Genomic DNA, 23536 nt, shown 5'->3' with positions numbered 1-23536 from the left:
GCTATCCAGATTATGATTGGCATCTTTTGTGTTTTCATGTGGTATCTCCTATTGATTTTGTATATGGGACAAATTAAAGGAGTCTTTGGGACATATGAACCTATAACTTACAAAACAGGATGTTCTTTATGGGGAATTGTTGTGAGTAGAATACATTTTTTAATTTAATCATTCAGTAAATAATACTCATGCCACTAGTAGAATATAGGAAGAGTTTCTGAAGTTTTCAGGAGAGTTAAGTAGCTAAATCCCATATTGATAACTCAAAGTCAGATCCCTTTTTTTAAACAAATATTTATTGAGCACCTTTAACTTACCAGTGCTGTTATAAGAGACATTGATATAGGACTGAATACACAATGACAACCATAGGCTCGACTGTCCTCAGATATGTTAACATACCTATACAATTACAGAATTGTAAGCATAAGCTCCATCAGTCTGGTTAGTTTCCATCTTAGGGTCTTTGCCTTAGGGTCATCACACAGTGAGTCTATTTTCACACATTTTTAAAGTTTTTCATCACCTGCAGTCTTCTGTGGTTTCTTATAGCCATAAAGTAATAGGGAAGTCTGGAGAGAGTGACATCCTGGAAGTCAAGTGAACAAAGAATAGGGAAAGACCAATTACATTAATTCTGTTATGTTGTCAAATCAGAGAAGGGCTGAGAATTGACCATTGGATTTAGCAACATGAAGGCCAATGGTAAGCTGACAAATAGTTTCAGTGGAAAGTGGGGCAAAAGCCTAACTGGAATTGGTGTAAAAAATAATGAAAGGAGAGGAATTAGAGACAGCAAATACAGGCAGTTTGTTTAAGGGTTTTAGTGTAATGAGGTTGTTGAGGGAAACTTGAGTCAGGAGAGGGTTAGCTTATTTGTTTCAGTAAGTTGTTCCATGTCTTTTGTTGAGGGGACTGAACCAGAAGAAAGTTGATGATAAGTGATGGGGAAGATTATTAGAATCATGGACTTATACGCAAGAAATGAATGCATTTTGATGCACAAACGGGAGCATGGGTAGTTCTCCTCTAGCAGTGGTTCTCAGTAGAGGTGATGGCTCCCCTCAGAGGACATTTGGTGGTAACATTTTTAGTTTTCATGGCTAAGGGGTACACATCCAGTGGGCAAGTCACGGATGCAGCTGAACATCCTATACTGCAAGGGACGGCCCCCAACAAAGGATTATCCATCTTTAATGCAAGTAGTGTCAAGGCAGGTAACAGGAAGGAAGGTAGAGGAATAGAGAAAAAGGACAATTTTCAGGCCATTGGGTATTGGGAGCTTGTGGAACTTTACTTCTGATGGCCTCAACTGTTTCAGTAATTTAGAAAGCAGGATCATCCTCTGAGAGCGTGAATGGAGAATGGATTGGTTGGTTGAGGTTAGAGAAGAGAATGAGGAAATGGTCACCTAGGAAAAATGAGAGTGTGCATGGATTGTGGAAAAGTAGTGTGACTTTCATGCAGCATTAAAGACTCAAGCTTTTGGAACATGATTACATAGTGCAGTACATCAAGATAGTTATGTACATCTGTATCAGGTCATGTTCAGCCACATGGGTGCAGGCATGTAAAAAGAACTATGTTTAATCAAGATTTGGGCCTATCCATATAACTGTAATCAAGAAAGGTGCAGAGGAGTTGAGAATGTAAAAAAGTGAGCGTTTTTAATAGCTGGTCATAGAATTTAAACTGGTAAAGGAAAGAATATAACAAAGAAGTAAGGGGCTCAGATTGTACATCCACATGGGGTCAGTGGATTATTAGAATTGTAAAACTGCAGGGCATGAGTTGATGGACAAAGTGGGATAATTAACATGGAGATTTGAAAGGTGTTACTATTCCCAGGTGTCTCTAGTGGTAAAGAATCCACCTGCCAATGTAAGAGATACGGGTTGGGTCACTGGGTTGGGAAGATCCCCTGGAGGAGGGCATGGCAACTCACTCCAGTATTCTTGGATTCTCCTGGAGAATCACTGTGGACAAAGGAGCTTAGCAGGCTGCAGTTCATGGGGTCGCAAAGAGCTGGACATGACTGAGTGACAGAGCACGCAGAAAGAACAGAGTGACCAAGGTGGGGGATCAGACTTCAGCCAGAAGGGACGGTGGGTGATAGCATCTGATGACATCTGATTCAAAGCTGGAGGAGACAGCATGGTTGGAAGGAACAAGGGAACCACTTACCATGCTTAGAACCAATGGCCGGAGGGCAGTAGGAGATCAGACGCCACATTTGATAGGGCTGTAAAGGAGCAAGACGCCTTAGGGGAGCCTCTGCCTTTGTATGCTGGCTTACAGATGTCAAAGCATTGCCTTGGAAAACAATAGGAGAAAAATAGTGAATTGTGCAGGTAAAAATCCAGATAAATGATTGCTGTCCTTCAGTGTTTCTAATCATCATGTTATAAAAATATCATAGTTATCACCTATACTAAGTTATCTAAAATTTCAATTAAGTACAGTTTAATTCAAAACTTCTCATTTAGGTCATAAACTTTGAAAGGCCTTTTGTAAAGCACATACTTTGGTAATCTAGTTAGCACTAGTTTAAAATTCACAAAGTGTTTTCACTTTGTACTCTGAACTAGTTGTTACCTGCACTTTGTCTTCTTGGAAATCTCAATTTTGCTACAGAATGAAGTGCTGCGTATGTACCCTTAAGTGATCCTCCAGTAGTTAGTAAACCTCAAGTGTGGCCTTCCTGTATATGGGGTATAGTATGAATACTGTTTTTCTACAAATTAGCCTTTAACTTAGATCTTGTCAAAGTCATTAAAAACAGATAAGACAAAAGGAATATTTCAAAGGGATTGTGCCGCCCACTTTCAAACAATAAGGCATAGCTTTACGCTTCTGGGAAATAGAGTAATCTGGTATGAAATAATAGAACTTCTTTTTTTAAAGTAAAGGCAAAAATAGGAATAACGTCTGTTACCTTAATAATGGCTACAATCTCAGTTAAGAGATACATTTTGTACAAACAGAAGTTGGAATATAGATTCATGGACTACTTTTTCACATCTGGATATATACATAGTAATCATAATCAGTAATATCATCTCAGTCAGAAGTATAGCATTAGAAGTAAAAATTGAATGAGTTTAGAAAGCATGTGCAGTTACAAGCACACTTGTCCCTGATTCAGAACTGCTTAAGTCATCTTTGGCGTATTCTACATCCCACTGTCTGAATTATGCACACTGTCCCCTATATGTTTCTATTATTAGCGATCCTACTGGTATCTGCATTACTATAGATGTAAACTTCTCCTAACCCCTTGTACTGAAACTTCTTTATATTATTCCACTCTGACTATTCTAAAAATAATTGACTTAGAAGAGGGAATTGTTTAAAATATATTTTAAGTTGATGAGCATTATCAATGAGTATTTATAAATATATGTTTTTATATTCAGTTTATCATTTCAGGAATCACCATAATAAGAGTAACAAGGCATCCATCTCAACGCCTGGTAAGTTAAAATGTTTAGTATACTCTAGAAATCACTTGTCACAAAGCTAAGTAGGTTTTAATGAAAACATAGTGGGCCTCTAAACAATAAAGGAATCTACCCTATCTGTAAAATAAGTGAAGGAGTTAAATGAAAATCTAGGAGCATATAATTTAATGTAGACAGGTATGCTGTATTAGAGTCATATTATATAAAAGTTTCTAAGTTTAAGTATAGAGGTCTTTTGTTTTTTTGGTTTGGTGTTATACCTTTTTTTAATTTTATATGAATTTTACTGTTAGAAAAAAATTTAATAGAACTCAGTGAGTTTATAAATAGACATAATACTGTTGTAAAACTTCATTTTCCTAACTCTAATTTGGGAACACAACTGTACCTTGTAACAAAATAGAAAATCTGTTCAGAATAAAGATCCATCTATATTATAGGTAGAAAGATATTGGGAAGCAAAATAATCTTAGAATCTCAGAGCTAAAAGATACCTTAGATATGAACTAGTCTACTCTTGTGGTTGTAGAGATAAAAAACTAATATCCAAAGATGTTGACGGATTTCCCTAGAGAATTAAAACCCTGGATTAAAATTCATTGAATCCTATTCAGCCTGTTTCTACAAGCAGTCATTTTTCATCTTTTTTCTCTTTGATGTGGAACTCCTTTTGTTCAAATCATTTATTATAAGGCTTTCTTCCAAATGACTCAGAAGATTGTAAAAGATAATATTTTTGAGCCCAAATGGAAGATTTATGCTTATTGGTATGAAGATGTTTTGATATTTACTCCAAATTAATCAGGTTTCATATAAACCAGAGAAGGGTTTCACTCTGATGGCAAGTATAACAACACTTGTAAAGCTTCAGAAGCTAGATCAAAGTTTTAATTAGATTTCTTTTTTCAGTAATACAAACTATTTAACACAATCATTTATTCTGAGTATAATAAATTCACTGTATATCTTCTTTTTAGCTTACCTATGCTATGCTTATGAACATCTTATGCATAATTGTCGCAACTATTTCAACGATTCTAACAGTAGTTGAGTTGTCTTCTTTTGAGTCTGTGTCATACAGGAATTATGGACAAGCGGTAAGTGACCAATTCTGTGGGAACATCTTGATTTCAAAATTATTCTTTTCAGAGGTTTTAAAACCTTAGGAGGTAAAATAAAGCTTTCATTCATCCCCATGAAATTCTTTGATTTAGTAGTAAGCTTTGACTGAAAGTTTTAATTAAAAAATTACTCAACATAATTTTTTGTAAATACTAATAGGATGTTTGAATTCCTGACATGCCCAGTGAAAACTAAGTAAAAATTTTAAGACTTAAGTGATACACACACACACAGACACACACACACACACACACACACACACACAGAGACATGTTAGGATGATTCTCTTAAAGAAAAATATAATCCAAGGCTTAAAACCTATCCCAAAATCAGCAGAAGAATTCTGATATTGATGCATATGGTTGGAATTGTATAAAGCTACTCATTTCTAGACTAATGTAGATATTTTCACTTATAGCTTGTTTTTTGTATCTCACATGAATTTTACTCTAGGCCCTCAAATAACAAATGTGCATGAATCTGCATTGCTTCCATTTAATTAACTGTCTAATCACATACTTTGTACTAGAAAAATAACCATATTTCTAAGATAGTAACATTCTCCAATAAATGTGAATATCTTTACTGATACTATAATAGATTTATTTCAGTTGTGTTGACTTTAGATTCAGAATCACAGAATATTAGTGCTGCAAAAGACTTTAGTAATAATTATAGAAATATTCCTTTTAAAATAAGAACAGATTGGAGTGGAGTTCCTCTTTGTTACTTAACAATGGAGTAAAACAAATAACAATTTGGAAATTTTATTTTAAGATAATCTGAGTAGAAGGGTCATTACGGGTGAGGGATAAAGTTCCTCCTCCCCTGTATGCCCTCTGTCCATACCTGCAGTATATGATAAAGGAAGACTGGAGGAATCAGATGAAAGAATCCAAACGTGGAATACAAAAGTCTAGAAGACACCAAGATAGTGAGAGGAGACACAGTAATACCTCCAATAGATCGTCAGTCCTGAGTGATGTATTGATTTAAATAAGCTGCATTAGATTTCCCCTGTAAACTATAAGAAAATTTCCATTGGCCATGGAAATCCAAATCTAGCAATCTTTCATTCTAACTTCAGGGGCAGAGAAGAGGGAGGGATAGAATTTAAGTATAGAATTGTTTCAAGTTATTTCAACTTACCCCTCTTACTCATAAGCTTATAATCTTAGTTTAAGATATGGCATAATTGCCAAGACTTAGAGAATCCACCTTCAATACTGGAGACCTGGGTTGGGAAGATCCCCTAGAGAAGGGAACAGCTACCCACTCCAGTATTCTGGCCTGGAGAGTCCCATGGACTGTATACTCCACTGGGTTGCAAAGAGTCGAACACTATTAAGCGACTTTCACTCACTCACTCACTCGCTACCTTTTGCAAACAGTATTACAAACCGTTGTATACTGAATTTATCTGACATAAATTTATGTCAGATAAATTCAGTACTAGTGATCAGTTTCACAATCTCCCAAACATAAAAGTTTCAATTTTATTTGCTGTGATTAATTACACAAAATGAACTTATATACAGTATCTTTTCCTAGAGGCATTATAGAATTATATACCTACATTTTCTATATATTTTTTACCTTTTCATACTGTTCATGGGGTTCTCAAGGCAAAAATACTGAAGTAGTTTGCCATTCCCTTCTTCAGTGGAGCACATTCTGTCAGACCCCTCCACCATGACCCGTCCATCTTGGGTGGCCCCACACTGCATGGCTTAGTTTCACTGAGTTAGACAAGGCTGTGGTCTGTGTGATCAGATTGGCTAGTTGTCTGTGACTGTGGTTTCAGTCTGTCTGCCCTCTGATGCCTTCTCTAAGCGCATACCGTCTTACTTGGGTTTCTCTTACCTTGGACGTGGGGTATCTCTTCACGGCTGCTCCAGCAAAGCACAGCCACTGCTCCTGACCTTGGACGTGGGGTAGCTCCTCTCGGCCAGTCCTGTGCCGTCGCAGCCGCCGCTCCACAACATGCAGTTGTGGATGGGACTGGTGATAGAAGCAAGGTCCGATGCTGTAAAGAGCAGTATTGCATAGGAACCTGGGATGTTAGGTCCATGAATCAAGGCAAATTGGAAGTGGTCAAACAGGAGATGGCAAGAGTGAACATCGACATTCTAGGAATCAGCGAACTAAGATGGCCTGGAATGGGTGAACTTAGCTCTGATGACCATTATATCTACTACTGTGGGCTGGAATCCCTTAGAAGAAATGGAGTAGCCATCGTAGTCAACAAAAGAGTCCAAAATGCAGTACTTGGATGCAACCTCAAAAACGACAGAATGATCTCTGTTTGTTTCCAAGGCAAACCATTCAGTATCATGGTAATCCAAGTCTATGCTCCAACCAGTAACTCTGAAGAAGCTGAATTTGAATGGTTTTCTGAAGACCTACAAGACCTTTTAGAATTAACACCCCAAAAAGATGTCCTTTTCATTATAGGGGACTGGAATGCAAAAGTAGGAAGTCAACAAACACCTGGAGTAACAGGCAAATTTGGCCTTGGAGTACAGAATGAAGCAGGGCAAAGGCTAACAGACTTTTGCCAAGAGAATGCACTGGTCATAGGAAACACCCTCTTCCAACAACATAAGAGAAGACTCTACATATGGACATCACCAGATGGTTGACACCAAAATCAGATTTTGTTTGCAGCCAAAGATGGAGAAGCTCTATATAGTCAGCATAAACAAGACCAGGAGCTGACTGTGGCCCAGATCATGAACTCCTTATTGCAAAATTCAGACTTAAATTGAAGAAAGTGGGGAAAACCACTAGATCATTCAGGTATGACCTAAATCAAATCCCTTATGACTATACAGTGGAAGTGAGAAATAGATTTAAGGGACGAGATCTGATAGACAGAGTGCCTGATGAACTATGGGCGGAGGTTCGTGACATTGTACAAGAGACAGGAATCAAGACCATCCCCAAGAAAAAGAAATGCAAAAAAGCAAAATGGCTGCCTGAGGAGACCTTACGAATAGCTGTGAAAAGAAGAGAAGGGAAGAGTAAAGGAGAAAAGGAAAGATATTCCCATTTGAATGCAGAGTTCCAAAGAATAGCCAGGAGAGATAAAAAAGACTTCCTTAGTGATCAATGCAAAGAAATAGAGGAAAACAACAGAATGGGAAAGACTAGAGATCTCTTCAAGAAAATTAGAGATACCAAGGGAACATTTCATGCATAGATGGGCTCAATAAAGGACAGAGATGATAGGGACCTAACAGAAGCAGAAGAGATTAAGAAGAGGTGGCAAGAATACACAGAAGAACTGTACAAAAAAGATCTTCATGACCCAGATAATCATGATGGTGTGATCACTCATACTCACCTAGAGCCAGACATTCTGGACTGTGAAGTCAAGTGGGCCTTAAGAAGCATCGCTATGAACAAAGCTAGTGGAGGTGATGGAATTCCAGCTGAGCTATTTCAAATCCTGAAAGATGATGCTGTAAAAGTGCTGCACTCAATATGCCAGCAAATTTGGAAAACTCAGCAGTGGCCAGAGGACTGGAAAAAATCAGTTTTCATTCCAATCCCAAAGAAGGGCAATCCCAAAGAATGCTCAAACTACTGCACAATTGCACTCATCTCACACACTAGTAAAGTAATGCTTAAAATTCTCCAAGCCAGGCTTCAGCAATACATGAACCGTGAACTTCCAGATGTTCAAGCTGGTTTTAGAAAAGGCAGAGGAGCCAGAGATCAAATTGTCAACATCTGATGTATCATCGAAGAAGCAAGAGAGTTCCAGAAAAACATCTATTTCTGCTTTATTGACTATACCAAAGCCTTTGACTGTGTGGATCACAGTAAACTAGAAAATTCTGAAAGAGATGGGAATACCAGACCACCTGACCTGCCTCTTGAGAAATCTGTATGAGGGTCAGGAAGCAGCAGTTAGAACTGGACATGGAACAACAGACTGGTTCCAACTAGGAAAAGGAGTACGTCAAGGCTGTATATTGTCACCCTGCTTATTTAACATATGCAGAGTACATCATGAGAAATGCTGGGCTGGATGAAGTTCAAGCTGGAATTAAAATTGCCGGGAGAAATATCAATAACCTCAGATATGCAGATGACACCACTCTTATGGCAGAAATTGAAGAGGAACTAAAGAGCCTCTTGATGACAGTGAAAGAGGAGAGTGAAAAAGTTGGCTTAAAACTCAGTATTCAGAAAACTAAGATCATGGCATCCGGTCCTATCACTTCATGGCAAGTAGATGGGGAAACATTGGAAACAGTGTCAGACTTTATTTTTTTAGGCTCCAAAATCACTGCAGATGGTGACTGCAGCCATGAAATTAAAAGACACTTACTCCTTGGAAGGAAAGTCATGACCAACCTAGACAGCATATTAAAAAGCGGAGACATTACTTTGCCAACAAAGGTCCATCTAGTCAAGGCTATGGTTTTTCCAGTAGTCATGTATGGATGTGAGATTTGGGCTATAAAGAAATCTGAGCACTGAAGAATTGATGCTTTTGAACTGTGGTGTTGGAGAAGACTCTTGAAAGTCCCTTGGACTGCAAGGAGATCCAACCAGTCCATCCTAAAGGAGATCAGCCCTGAGTGTTCATTGGAAGGACTGATGTTGAAGTTGAAATTCCAGTACTTTGGCCACCTGATGCGAAGAGCTGACTCATTTGAAAAGACCCTGATGCTGGGAAAGATTGAGGGCAGGAGGAGAAGGGGACGACAGATGATGAGATGGCTGGATGGCATCACCGACTCAATGGACATGGGTTTGGGTGGACTCCGGGAGTTGGTGATGGACAGGGAGGCCTGGCGTGCTGCGATTCATGGGGCTGCAAATAGTCGGAGACAACTGAGCGATTGAACTGAACTGAACATTTTCTAAGGCAGCCAGTGTTTCACAAGATTTTCTAAATGCCAGCTTTTCTAACATAAACCAGTGGCTTGACTAAATTCACAAACTCAACAAGTCATCAGTGTTCTCATGTAGGTTCAGCTGTCCTCAAAAGTTCATGCCTCTGAAAAATACTTCTCGTACAATAAATCCAAAACCAATAAACTGCCTTTATTCAGACACTACCTTTCATACTCACTGTGTGTAACCCCTTGAAGTTAAACCCCAAGTTTAACTTCCCTGTTCCTTGATGTATGTATAAGTGGAGAAAATGCTATCACATATCTGTTAGTTAACTGCTCTGTCTTCCCCAGATGCAAAGCCTGTTGTTTTAACATTCTAATGACTTTTCTACTTGGATTTGCTTCTGTTGCCATTATCTCAAACTCAGCATACATAAAATAGAAAATATTTGCCTCCTCAAAAATACTGTATTGCAAGACTCCCTTATTTCGATATCCTAGTCTCAAAGCCTTAAACTAAACCTCACCCTTAGCTTTTCACTGTCTTCTCAGTTACCAACTACTGTGTATCATTTACTTAAATTTTTATGAATTAAGGATCACTTAGTTGAGACAAGAAACACAACCCAAATTGACTTCCAGAAAAGGGGCACTTACTGACTTAAGCTGAATTTTGAGGCTTAAATAATACGTTGAGAACTCAGTCATGCTTCCTATTATTTTTCTCAGATACACAACTTTCCACTTGTAGGAGAAGACTTTGTCTGAAATTAAGGAGTGAGGGCAAAATTACTTTTTCCAGTCTTGCCAGCTAAAAGGTTGCAAGTACTTTCCCACTAAAATGCTATAACTATGTTTCTGTCAATAAAATTAAATGAGAATTCTTTACTTTGCTATTTCAAACCCACTACAGCCTTTTCTTTATTTTCCTGTTAATATCATCTTGAACACTTTACTCCTGTTTAACTTGTTTTATAATTTTCTCAAAAAAAGTTAAGTTCATTCTTGCATTTAGTTTTTTGCTCACATTATCAAACTGTAGATCATATGATATATAGTTTGGGTTTATTTTTTAATGTCTCCATTTCTTAATTATTTTTGTCCCAATTTATATTATTAAAATATTATTTTATTAACTATATTAAATATATTTTATTTATTTATTAAATATATATAATTAAGATATATTAAATATATCTTAAACAAAATAGGTTACAGAAAAACAAGTAAATTAAAGCTGCCTGGACTATTGCTTTCCTCCCTCATTTTTCTTAGTCCTTACTTCAAATGTCCTACCTCTTTATGAAGCTTTCCTAGATGTGAATGACTTTAAGATGAGTCTCCTATCCCCTGTGATTACTGATCAAGTTTTTCATCCATTTTGACATCTTTAACCTTTTCATATATAACCTTATATTATCCTTATGTATTTTCTACAGGAATATAAACTGAAAAATCAGGAATTTTGTCATTTCATTCTTACCATATAATGGCTATCACCCAATAATTTCTTGCATATAAAAGGTATTAAATAAACCCAGAAAAAGAGAAGGGGGAAGGTGAAGGAATTGAAGGAGAGAGAATTGTGATGTTATTTTATCTAGATCAGTATTTCATTCTTGTCTTTTCACAGCCAGCACAAGCACTACGTTTATTTTCAGGCTTAGTACCAAATCATTCATCCTCATATGTAGTTTAAAGTATCTTTCCAGTAGCAACAAAAGGGATCTGCTATATTTATCTCATAAATCACAATCACCTTATACTTCTAAGTGAAATATTCTCTTTTTGAATTTACTCATTCTTCTGTCTATGGGAAAGACTGAAGGCAGGAAGAGAAGGGAATGACAAAGGATAAGATGGTTGTATGGCATCACTGACTCAATGGACATGAGTCTGAGCGAGATCTGGGAATTAGTGATGGACAGGGAAGCCTGGCATGCTGCAGTCCGTGGGGTCACAAAGAGTCAGACACGACTGAGCAGCTGAACTGAACTGAACTGATTTTTCTGTCTGATACTCTAGCAATTTCTATGTGAGATTTTTACACATGTAAATTTAAGTATTTGTAATAATAGCAGTTTTAATAATGAGAACTGCTTTATGTTCAATGAAATTTCTTGGTAGTCCTATCATCATTGGAGACATGAGCCACATCTTGTTGACTGATGAGTTTGGCTAGTGAGCTATACCAGAGACTGTAGTGCAAGAATGAGAATGAAGAGTTGCAAGAATTGAGACAAGCCTGCTGAGTGATGAAGATCAAGAATTAAAACTGTGGGTGACTAATTGGGGGAATGAAAGCTAGGAAAGTGAAGCAAAAGGCACAGGAGTAGGAATGCCTAGGGAAATCAGATAGTGAAAGAAGCTGATTTATTCTTCTGTTTCCCTTCTTTTCCTTGACTCTCATATTAGGAGCTCCTTCTATGAACTTATCTGTTCTCACTAAAGATAATAATACAAGTAAAGTCACTGCATCCACTAGGCTTTTCTGTGACTTGAGCAAAGCACCAGTCTTCTTGTGCTTCCTCTCTGTTTCTTCAGGTTGCCCAGATTCTTAGCTAAGAGAACCACATAAGGACTGAGCACTTTTCTGGTGCTATGGCTTGGCTCAAGACTGGATCTCACTGCAGATCTCTGCCATCCCTATACATTTAAACCTAGTTTTCAAGATCTTCTAGGTATCTTAAAACTTTAAACTTGAAGGAGACAAGATGGCAGAGAAGGAACTTGAGTTCACCTCCTCTCAAAAGCACACCAAAATCACAAAATCACTGCTGAAAAAGTATGGATAAAAAAAAGACTAGTGCCTACTAAAAAAGATACTCTGCCTCCAAAGACATGCAGAAGAAACCTCGACTAGACAGTAGGAGGGGCATACTCATGATATAATCAGATCTCACACCTCCACGGTGAGCGGCCCACAGACTGAAGAATATATCACAAGTTTTCCACAGGAGTCAGAGCTCTAAGCCTCACATCAGGCTAACCAGCCTAGGGGTCGCATTGGCAGGAGGAACCCCCAGAGTATTTGGCTTTCAAACCCAGCAGGGCTGCTTACAGGAGCTTCACAGGACTGGGGAGAACAGATTCCACTCTTGGGGGGAACATGCAAGGCCTTGCAAGCATCAGGACCCAGGACAAAAGCAAGGACTTCATAGAAACCTGGGTCAGACCTACCTGCTGGTCTCAGCAGGTCTCCTAGGGAAGCACGGGGTAGCTGTTCCCTCTGAGGTCATAAAAGTGGGTGGCAGACATCTCAGACTACTCATCTGTATGAACTCGCCTTGAGGCAGACATCTGGCTTGGGTCTTTAGCACCAAGACCTGGCCCCACCGAACAGCCTGTAGGCTCCAGAGCTGGCACACCTCTGGCCAAGTAGCCTGGCACACCACCCCAGGCTCCTAAAGACATTCTGAGCCTGTAGCCCTTTGACACAGCCCCACACAGAGGGCCAGAACTTGGCTCCACAGCCAGTGCACAGACACCCACTCATCCTGCCAGGAAGGCCGCACGAGCCTGTAAACAAGCTTAACCCACCGAAAGGCAGACCCCAGGAGCAAGGAGACTGATCCCACAGCCTACAGACATGAGTCCACAAACAGGTCAGAAACTGTCTTGGGGCCAGCTGGTCCCTTGCCCTTGGATGATGAGAGAGGAATGTCCTGGGATACAGAAACTATCCCCTACAGAGGATCTCCAAGATTGAGGAGTGTAAACTACCACATTCATAAAAATAAAGGAAGTTTAAACAAAATGAGACAGCAGAGGAACATGATCCAGATGAAAAACTAAACTTCAGAAGAACAACTAAGTGAAGTGGAGATGGGCAGTCTAACCAAGAAAGAGTTAAAAATAATGATTGTAAAAATGATCCAAGAGCTCAGGAAAAGGATGCACAGAGGGAAAAGTTTTTAACAAAGAGTTAGAAAATATAAAGAACAACCAAAAATGCTTGAAGAATACAATAACTGAAATGAAAAATATATTAGAAGAAATCAAAAGCAAAATAAATGAGGCAAAAGAATGGATCAGTGAGCTGGAAGACAGAGTAGTAGAAATCAGTGCCATAGAAAAGAAGAAAATGAAAAAAAATGAGGACAGGTTAACATACCTCTGAGATGACATCAAATGCACCAACATTTGCATTGTAGGGGTCCCATTGAAGAAAGAAAGGGCCTGAGAAAATACTTGAAGATATAATAGCTGGAAACTTCCATAAACTGGGAAAGAGAACTGTCACCTAAGACCAGGAAGGGCAGAGTCCCAAGGAGGAACATGCCAAGACATATGGTAATCAAACTGACAAAAAGTAAAGATAAAAAGAAGATATTAAAAGCAACAAATTATACACAAGGGAATCCCCATAAAACTATTAGCTGAGCAGGACATGATTTATTTAAAGTAATGAAAGGGGAAAGCCTACAACCAGGAACACTCTACCCAGCAAGCCTCATGTTAAGATTTTAGGATGGAGATATATAAAACTTTACAGAAAACCGAAACTAAAAGAATTCAACACTGCCAAGCCAGTTTTACAGCAAATGCTCAAGGAATCTGTCCAGGCGGAAAAGAAAAGGCCACAACTGGAAACAAAGTTACAAAATGGGAAAGTTCATGGTAAAGTCAAACAGATAGTTAAGGTAGGAAACAATCCACACACAAATATGATATCAAAACCAGTAACTGTAAGAGGAAGAAAGTATTAATACAAATGAAGGATATTTAACATGCATTGGGAATAAAGAGATCAGCAACTTCAACCATGTATAATGTAAACAGATTAAATGACCCAACCAAAAGCAATAGACTGGTTGAATGGATAAAAAACAAGATCGATATATAAGCTGTCTATAAGACCCACTGACCTAGAGACACATACAGACTGAAAGTGAGAGGATGAAAAAGGGGATTCCATGCAAATGGATATCAAAAGAAAGCTGGAGTAGCCTTACTTATATCAGTCAAAATAGACTTTAAAATAAAGACTATTCTAAGAGACAAAGAAGGGCAGTACAAAATGATCAAGGGATCAATCCAAGAAGATGTAATTGTAAATATATATGCACCTGACATAGAGCATCTCAGTATGTAAGGCAAATGTGAACAGACATAAAAGGAGAAATTGTAACACAATAATAATGGGGGACTTAACACCCTACTTTCATCAGTGGACAGATCATCTAGACAGAAAACCAATAAAGAAACACAGGCTTTAAAATAACACATTAGGCCAGATGGACTTAACTGGTATTTATACAGTATTCCATCCAAAGGCAGGAGAATACACATTCTTTTCAAGTGCACATGGAATATTCCTCCAGAGAGATCATATGCTGGGCTACAAAGCAAGCCTCGGTAAATTTAAGAAAACTGAAATCACGTCAATCAAGCATCTATTCCAGCTATGAGGTTAGAAATAAGCTACAAGAAGAAACAGAAGCAGACATGGGACAGTGAACTGGTTAGTTTGGCAGGGAGTGTGACAAGGCTGTGTGTTGCTGCCCGGCTTATCTAACTTACACGCAGAGCACATCATGTGAGATGTCAGGCTGAATGAATCCCAAGCTGGGATCAGGATTGCTGGCAGAAATATCAACAACCTCAGATATGCAGATGTTACCACTCTAATGGCAGAAAGTGGAGAGAAACTAAAGAGCTTCCTGATGAGGGTGAAAGAGGAAAGTGAAAAAGCTGGCTCAGAACTCAACATTCAAAAAACTAAGATCATGGCATCCAGTCCCATCACTTCATGGCAAATAAAAGGGGGGAAAGTGGAAGCAGTGACATACTTGATTTTCTTGGTCTCCAAAATGACTGCAAATGGTGACTGCAGCCATGAAATTAAAAGGCGCTTGCTATTGGGAAGGAAAGCTATGACAAACCTAGGCAGTATATTAAAAAGCAGAGACATTACTTTGCTGACAAAGATCTGTATAGTTAAAGCTCTGGGTTTTCCAGTAGTCAGGTACAGATGTGAGAGTTGGACTATAAAGAACTTGAGAGTCCATTGGACTGCACGGCAATCCAACCAGTCTAAAAGAAATCACCCCTGAATACTTATTGGAAGGACTGATGCTAAAGGTGAAGATCCAATACTTTGGCCAACTGATGCAAAGAGCCAACTCTTTGGGAAGGGACCTTGTAGCTGGGAAAGATTGAAGACACCGGAGAAGGGGTCAGAGGATGAGATGGTTAGATAGCATCACAGAACTCAGTGGACATAAATTTGAGCAAACTCTGGGAGATAGTGAAGGACAGGGGAGGGTGGCATGCTGCAGTCCTTGGGGTCACAAAGAGTCAGACATGACTTAAAGACTGAACAACAAGAAGAAAAAAACAAAAAAACACAAACGTGGCAACAAAACAATAATAAACTAGACAATCACTGAAGAAATAAAAATACCTAAGAGATAAATGAAAACAAAATGATAATCCATAAATCCTATGGGACAAAGCAAAAGTAGTTAAAGAGGGAAGCTCATAGTGATCCAAGGTTGCCTCAGGAAATGAGAAAAATCTCAAACAACCTACCTTACGCCTAAAGCAACTAGAGAAAGAAGAAAAGTAAAAACCAAAGGTGGTGGAAGGGAGGGAGTCACAGACATCAGAGCAGAAGTAAATGAATGAATGAATGAAGGGAGGGAGGAAGTCACAGACATCAGAGCAGAAGTAAATGAAGGCAAGAGGAAAGATCCATGAAATGCAACACTGGTTCTTTGAGAATATAAGCAAAATAATTGATAAAACTTTAGCCAGACACAACAAGAAAAAAAGGGAGAGGGCCCAAATCAATAAAATTAGAGAAAAAGAGAAGTTACAACTGATACCACAGTCATACAGAGGCCCAAAAGAGATGACTACAGGCGGCTATATGCCAATAAAATGGACAACCAAGAAGAAATGGACAAATTCCTAGAAAGGCACAATCTCCCAAGACTGAAAGAAAAATAGAAGATATGAGCAGACCAGTTAAAAGAACTGAAATTGATTCTGTGATTTAAAAACTTCCAATAAACAAGTCCAAGACTAGACGACTTCACAGGTGAATTCTAATATTTAGAGAAGAGTTAACACCTAGTCCTCTGAAACTATTACAAAAATTGCAGGGGAAGGAACATTTTCAAACTCCTTCTATGAGGCCATCATCACCCTGATACCAAAACCAAAGATACCACAGAAAAGAAAATTACAGGCCAGTATGATTGATGAAAATAGATGCAAAAGTCCTCAACAAACTACTAGCAAACCAAATCCAACAATACGTTAAGCAGATCATACACCATGATCAAGTGAAATTTGTCCCAGGCATGCAAGGATTTTTGAATATCTGCAAATCAGTGTGAGACAATACATTTAAAAATTGAAGAGTAAAAATTGTATGATCATCTCAAAGATGCAAATAAACTTATTTTAAAAATAGAAATAAAGTTACAGACATCAAAAACAAACCTAGAGTACCAAAGGGAGGACTGCAGGATAAACTGGGAGTTTGGGACTGACATGTGTGCACTACTGTATATAAAGTAGGTAACCGACAGGGACCTACTGTGTAGCGTGGGTAACTGTGCTCAATATTTGTAAACCTATAAGGGAAAAGAATATATACATATGTACACCACTTCCCAGGTGGTGCTAGTGGTCAAGAATCCACCTTCCAATGCAGGAGATGCAAAACAGAGGCTCCATGCCTGGGGCAGGAAGCTCCCCTGGGGGAGGAGCAGGCCGCCGGCTCCAGCACACTTGCCTGGGAGAGTCCAGGGACAGAGGAGCCTGGCGGGCTGCAGTCCACGGAGTCGCAGAGGCAGGCGCCGCTGAGCACACACGTGTGCGTGTACGTGTGCATTTGTGTGTGTAGTTGAATCACTCCTGTAGTGAGACTGCCACAACGTTGTGAACTAACTAGACTTCAACCAAAATTTTCTCTAAGTTTTAAAAAAGATAATAATGCAAAATGTCTCTCTATTTTCTGATTTCAGAAACTTGGGAGAGAGATTTCACGTGTTTTAGTGAGCTTCTACACACTGGAACTGTGTATTGCATTCACATACACGATCTTCGGCTGTGTTGGTTTGGTAAGTGTTTTATCTAACTCGCTGGCAAAACTAGAGATGTAATTTCTAGTAAGTACACTTACGAGGAGATAAAGTGTTCTGATAAAATGTTTGGTACTAATAAAAATAAAATATAATATTTATTTCACTTTCTATTTTTTCTGTTTATAAAATTAGAAAAATAATACATGAAACAATATTAAAGCAAAAATAAAACAAGATCAATCCAGTCAATCCTAAAGGAAATCAGTTCTGAATACTCATTGGAAGGACTGATGCTGAATCTGGAGCTCCAGTACACCAATACTCTGGCCACCTGATGCAAAGAGGTGACTCATTGGAAAAGACCCAGATGCTAGGAAAGATGGAGGGCAGGAAGAGAAGGGGGTAACAGAGGAGGAGTTGCTTGGAGGGCATCACTAACTCAGTGGACATGAGTTTGAGCAATGGTGGTGAAGGACAGGGAAGTCTGGCATGCTACAGTCCATGGGGTCACAAAGTGTCAGACATGACTTAGTGACTAACAACAACACAACAAATTGAGAAGTGTTTATTTAAAAAAACTTACTAAACCTTGGGTAAGAGCAGTGGATGTCTGTGACAGTTTAACTTGAGGCTGCTCCAATTCCTTCCAACTTGCCCCCTCAACTCCAGGTTCTATTTTGCAGAAATTTACCTGGGTGAGTCAGACTGTGGGGACCAGCAGTCTCACTGCTGCAGAGGACTGGTTTTATTTGGAGTAGAGCAAAGAAATTTTTATGACTAGTGAGTGAGTGAAGTCGCTCAGTCATGTCCAACTCTTTGCGACCCCATAAACTGTAGCCCACCAGGCTCCTCTGTCCATGGGATTTTCTAGGCAAGAGTACTGGAGTGGGTTGCCATTTCCTTCTCCAGGGGATCTTCCTGACCCAGGGATCAAACCCAGGTCTCCCGCATTGCAGGCAGATGCTTTAATCTCTGAGCCAGGGTACTATTAAAACAATGGTGATCTCAGTTGCAAACAATCTGGAAAAGCCAATCTAACACCTGGCCTAACTAAGATTACAATACTATTGGGGCAAGAAATTGACAACCAGCCAGACCAGAAGATGCACAATTCAGTTCAGTTGCTCAGTTGTGTCCGATTCTTTGAGACCCCATGGACTGCAGCATGCCAGACCTCCTTATCCATCACCAACTCCCGGAGTTTACTCAGACTCATGTTCATTGAGTCAGTGATGCCATCTAACCATCTCATCCTCTGTCGTCCCCTTCTCCTCCCACCTTCAATCTTTCCCAGCATCAGGGTCTTTTCAAATGAGTCAGTTCTTTTCATCAGGTGGCCAAAGTATTGAAGTTTCAGCTTCAGCATCAGTCCTCCAGTGAATATTCAGGACTGACATCCTTTCTGAAATGAAAAACCCAAGGGCAAATCTGAGTCAACAGAAGACAAAATCTGCAAACATGATAGAACAGTATAGCTCATCCAGTCTGAAGAACTGAAAAAAAAATAAATAAATAAACAGCCTCAGAGATTTGTGGGGGACCTCATCCACTGCACTCACATATGCATAATGAGAATACCAGAAAGGAGGGAATGAGGAAAAAAATTGAAAAATAATGGCCCCAAATTTCCCACATTTGAGGAAAAATATTATTCTGTCCACGTAAGACACAGGTTCAGTCCCTGGGTTGGGAAGATCCCCTAGAGAAGGAAATGGCAATCCACTCCAATATTCTTGCCTGGAGAACCCCATGGACAGAGAAGCCTGGCGGGATATAGTTCATAGGATTACAGAGTCAAACACAACTGAAGCAACTTAGCTTGCATCACGCATTCATCTAAGAGGCTCAGTGATCTCAGAGTAAACACAAAGAGATGCACTCCTAGATGATTCAGAAATAAACTAATTGAAGAAAGTCTTGAAAGCAGCAAGAAAAAAATGACTTCATGGGCAGTGTAAGTGTAATCCATAATAAGATTAACCACTAACTCATCAAAAACAATGGAGGCCTTAAAGTAGTAGGAAAGCATATTACAGTGCTGGAAGAAAAAAACAGCCAAGCATGAATTGTATATCCGTTAAAACTATCCTTCAAAAATGACTGTGAAATAAAGACATGCCGGTGAACAATGACTGTGAATGTGTGGCTAGCAGAACTTCTTTACAAGAAGCATCAAAGGAAGCTCTTTAGACTGAAAGGAAATGATACCAGGTGGAACGCAAATACACATGAAGAAATAGCATCAGTAAAGGTAATTATGCAGATAACTATTTAAAAAATAGTCTAAATATGTCATTTGTTCTTTCTTAACTAACTTAAAAGATAATTGCATAAATCACATTGAGCTCACCCAATTAATCCAAGATAATCTCCTTATTTTAAGTTCATGTTTATGATCAACATTAATTCCATTTGTTCCAGCTACTTAGTTTTGCTTAATAACATGAAAGCAACCATGGACAGTGTTTAAATGAATAGATATGACTTTGTTTCAATCAAACTTTATAAAACAGGTAATGGATCAGATTTGGTTCATGTACTGTAGTTTGCCAACTGTTGGTCTATAGATATATATTTTTTCCTCTCTTATATGAAATTTTAAGAGAGATAAGATTATAAAAGCAAGAATTACAACACTTTATCATTGGTTACACAATATGTGCTCATGTCTGACACTTTGCGACCCCATGGACTATAGCCCTCGAGGCTTGTCTATCCATGGAATTTTCCAGGCAAGAATATTGAAGTGGGTTGTCATTTCCTCCATGTCACATATGTAGATGTAATACATGTGGCAATAATAGCACAAAGGAAGGGGAAGGAATATAGCCACATTAGAACAAAGTTTCTGTATTTTACTGGAATTAAATTAGCATTCATCTGAAGGAAATTGTGATAAGGTAAAATGCATGCTGTAACCCCTGACCAATGACTAAGAAAATTCCCAAAATTTTAGTAAAGTAAAATTAACAAAGAAATTAAAATAATACATAGAAAGTATTTTATTTAGAAAAACAAGTAAAGGAGGAATATGAAAGACATGAGACATGTAGAAAACACACAGCAAGCAGTCAGACATAAATCCAACCATTTCAACAATAACATTAAAATAAAACTACAGTGAGATATTCAGAGTGCAGTTCTAAGTGATGGTAATGACCGTGTATGGGAGAAGGCCACGGCAGCCCGCTCCCGCGCTCTTGCCTGGAGAACCCCAGGGGCGGGGAGCCTGGTGGGCTGCCGTCTACGGGGTCGCAGAATCGGACACGACTGAGGCGACGTAGCAGCAGCAGCAGCAATGACTGTGTATAAGTGAAATTTCTCACTCCTAGTTGGAGTATAAGTTACTGCAACAACTTTGTAAATCTTCGGGGCAGTGTTTACTGAAGGTTAAGCCATGCATACCCTACCAGTAACTTATTATGTGCCCAACGGAAATGTGTGTACCCATGAAGCAAGATAAACTTCTAGGGAAAAAAATAAACATGTGTTTCAGTATCATTCATAATGGTCCTGAAGTGGAAATGCATTCAGTGAGTGGTGAACATATTGAGAATAAAATTCTACATGGTGATTAAAATGAGGAATAACTACACTTAAAAACATAGATCAATCCTATATAACAATCTTGACTATTAAAAAGTAAATTCAAAAGAATGCATACTTTTTTATTCTACTCACAGAATATTTGAAATCAGGCAAAACTAAAGCTAAACTATAATGTTTAGAGGGAGGGCTAGAAGCTATTGGTAAAATTAGGAAAAAAAGAAAGGATGGATTGCCTGTAAGTGAAAAAGGCATTACCATCAGAGGAAAGGAATGGGTAATAATTGGGACTGTCATGACATTCCCATTTGGAGTGCTGGCATTTGTTGATGTTGTAGAAGACCATGAATATTTTATTTTAAAAGTCTGGGAGTATACCAAAAGTTATATGTGATTCAGTAGCAATTAAGAGAGTGGGTTGAGATAGAGATGAAACCAAAAGAGGACAAATGGCACTTTAGCATTTTGTTCTGTAAACATCACTATTGCTTGTATTGTTAAAAAACTAAGTATTTACTACATGTATGATTTTAGGAATCGTAATGTGATTTTTAAAATGTTAATTTTTTTTTCAGTGTCGCAAAAATGAAGATGCTCATACGGCTGTCACAGAGGAAGTCGAGGACGCTTTATAGAAACCTTAGAAATGTGAGAATTCTCCTGGTGCTCTTACCTGACGTGGGCCCTAATGATATATCTGTGTGACAAAGTTGCTACAAAGTCCACAGGTTTTGTGCAAAAGAAAATATGAAACAAGTTGAATTTTCCTTTTCAGTATTCAAGAAAATTCTTTGCACATATTTTTGTAGGCTCCAATTGGAAAGCTTTTCCCCCAATTAAATATAATATTATTACAAGGAAAAAATTATTTTCTAGGTACACTGAATAGCTGTCAACTCTTCCTAACAGAGCTTTTGTAAGAAACCATTAAAAAGATTTGCGATTGTCTCTAGAGTACAAGCTACACAGACTTGGAGCACAATGTTGTATAACTCTCAGGAAAATTTTAAATAACTTAAGATTCTGATTCTATGAGTAGAGGGTACACTTCAGTCTGAATTCTTCTACCTGAGCTAGCTACCTGAACAAAGTACAAATCAAAAGGCATCCAATTCAGTCCCTTCATTGACGGCTCCTCTCCTCATTAAAATTCCTTTCTGCCCTAAAAGTCTCTGCTGTCTTCTTTCCCTTTTGTTTCCCCTTGCTTCTTATTTCTTTTCATTGCTTGGATCACCTGTTCAATTGCTTTTCAAAGCAACAGGCTGCTCTTCCATACTAAGGAAAATTTCCCAAGGATCTCTTGTGACTTCAGAGTCATCCTTTCTTCAAATATGGAAAAGAACTTCAGAAAGCCTTGCTCAGCAATACTAATCATGCCAGTGAGTATATGCAGCTCTCTTTTAAATGTGCTACTGTTTTTTATTTGTTTGTTTTCTACCTTGTCTCTCAAGAAGTTTCATCAATTGTTATCTAATAATACATATGAAGATTTTATTGTTCTAAGAATTTTCGTGCTTATCTTACACACATTAATTGAGTGATTACAATGTACCAACATATATTAAACTTTGTAGTATCATAAATTAATGAGGCACCTCATCACAAAGAGTTTTTATTTTAATGAAGGAAACAGTTAACAAACCAATACTGCAGTGTGGCACTTTATTAACATAATTATGAGAAAAACAGAAGAAAAAAGATAATGATTCTTTTATTGGGAAATAGGAAGGAATAAAGTTGAAGAATGTGACCTATGAGCAGGGGAGTAATCATAGTTTACCAAGCAGATTAAAAGGTGACAGACATTTGAAATGAAAAGATTAGCTCATGCAAAAAAAGAAAATGTGTGAAAAAGATCACAGCATATTCTAATAGCTAAAATAAATATGTATCATTAAAACATAATGACAGAGAGAAATAGGTCAAGAGTAAAAGTTGGAAAAGTAGGAAGAGACCAGATGATAGAGTCAAATCATCAAAGACCTATGACTAAAGTGTTGAAATACGTCTTGCAGATGGTGCAAAATGACTGAAGAGCTTTTAAGGAGAAAACAATAAGCTTGACGTTACACCTGAGAAAAAAGTAATAAATTGAGGGAAATGCAATAAAGAGGAAAGCTTTGATAAGAACAAGTAGACTGTGGGTGAGAGTAATGGATAATTAATGCAGTGACTCAAACAAGCAGAGAAAAAAAGGACAAGTTTTAGTTTTGTTGACTGATTAAAAATAAGGTATTAAGGGGAAAGATAAATCTAAAATGACCCTCAGTTTTTGCATACAAAATGCAGAAGACACAGCAGGATGGCATAAAGTGGTAAGTTCCATTTTGGATAGTTGAATTTGAGATTGATATGAGATATTAAAGTGGTGATGTCTCTTGGGCAGTTGAAAATACACAATTGGAGGCTGGGGAAAAGGTTAGCTATATAGAAGGAGAATGATTTGATGACAGTTTCAAATATGGAAATAGGAGGGTTTCCATTTCCAGCAGTTAAAAACTAAGTTCTTGAAGTC

The 23536-nt window shown here is 38.3% G+C and overlaps 1 protein-coding gene across 1 annotated transcript; it reads left to right on the top strand.

The window, feature by feature from the left end:
• On the top strand, positions 1 to 21687 carry MS4A13 (membrane spanning 4-domains A13). The gene is made up of 5 exons (XM_065944443.1): positions 1 to 141; positions 3417 to 3473; positions 4439 to 4558; positions 17416 to 17511; positions 21597 to 21687. Exons 1-5 carry the CDS (start codon positions 13 to 15, stop codon positions 21654 to 21656), a joined length of 462 nt encoding a protein of 153 aa, XP_065800515.1. The 5' UTR covers positions 1 to 12; the 3' UTR covers positions 21657 to 21687.
• Positions 21688 to 23536: the final 1849 nt, after the last annotated feature.

The sequence above is a fragment of the Muntiacus reevesi genome, chromosome 9 (genome assembly GCF_963930625.1).
Source record: "Muntiacus reevesi chromosome 9, mMunRee1.1, whole genome shotgun sequence".
In the NCBI taxonomy this organism is placed as follows: Eukaryota; Metazoa; Chordata; class Mammalia; order Artiodactyla; family Cervidae; genus Muntiacus; species Muntiacus reevesi.
Note: the sequence above shows the minus strand (reverse complement) of the source record. Positions and strands in the feature narration are given on the sequence as shown.

What these genes read in the sequence shown, in the direction of transcription:
- MS4A13 (XM_065944443.1), top strand. Translation starts at nt 13, where the DNA reads ATGATTGGCATCTTTTGTGTTTTCATGTGGTATCTCCTATTGATTTTG. An exon ending in GTTCTTTATGGGGAATTGTT is followed by an intron (nt 142 to 3,416) that starts GTGAGTAGAATA and finishes TTTTATATTCAG; the next exon opens with TTTATCATTTCAGGAATCAC. An exon ending in TCTTCGGCTGTGTTGGTTTG is followed by an intron (nt 17,512 to 21,596) that starts GTAAGTGTTTTA and finishes TTTTTTTTTCAG; the next exon opens with TGTCGCAAAAATGAAGATGC.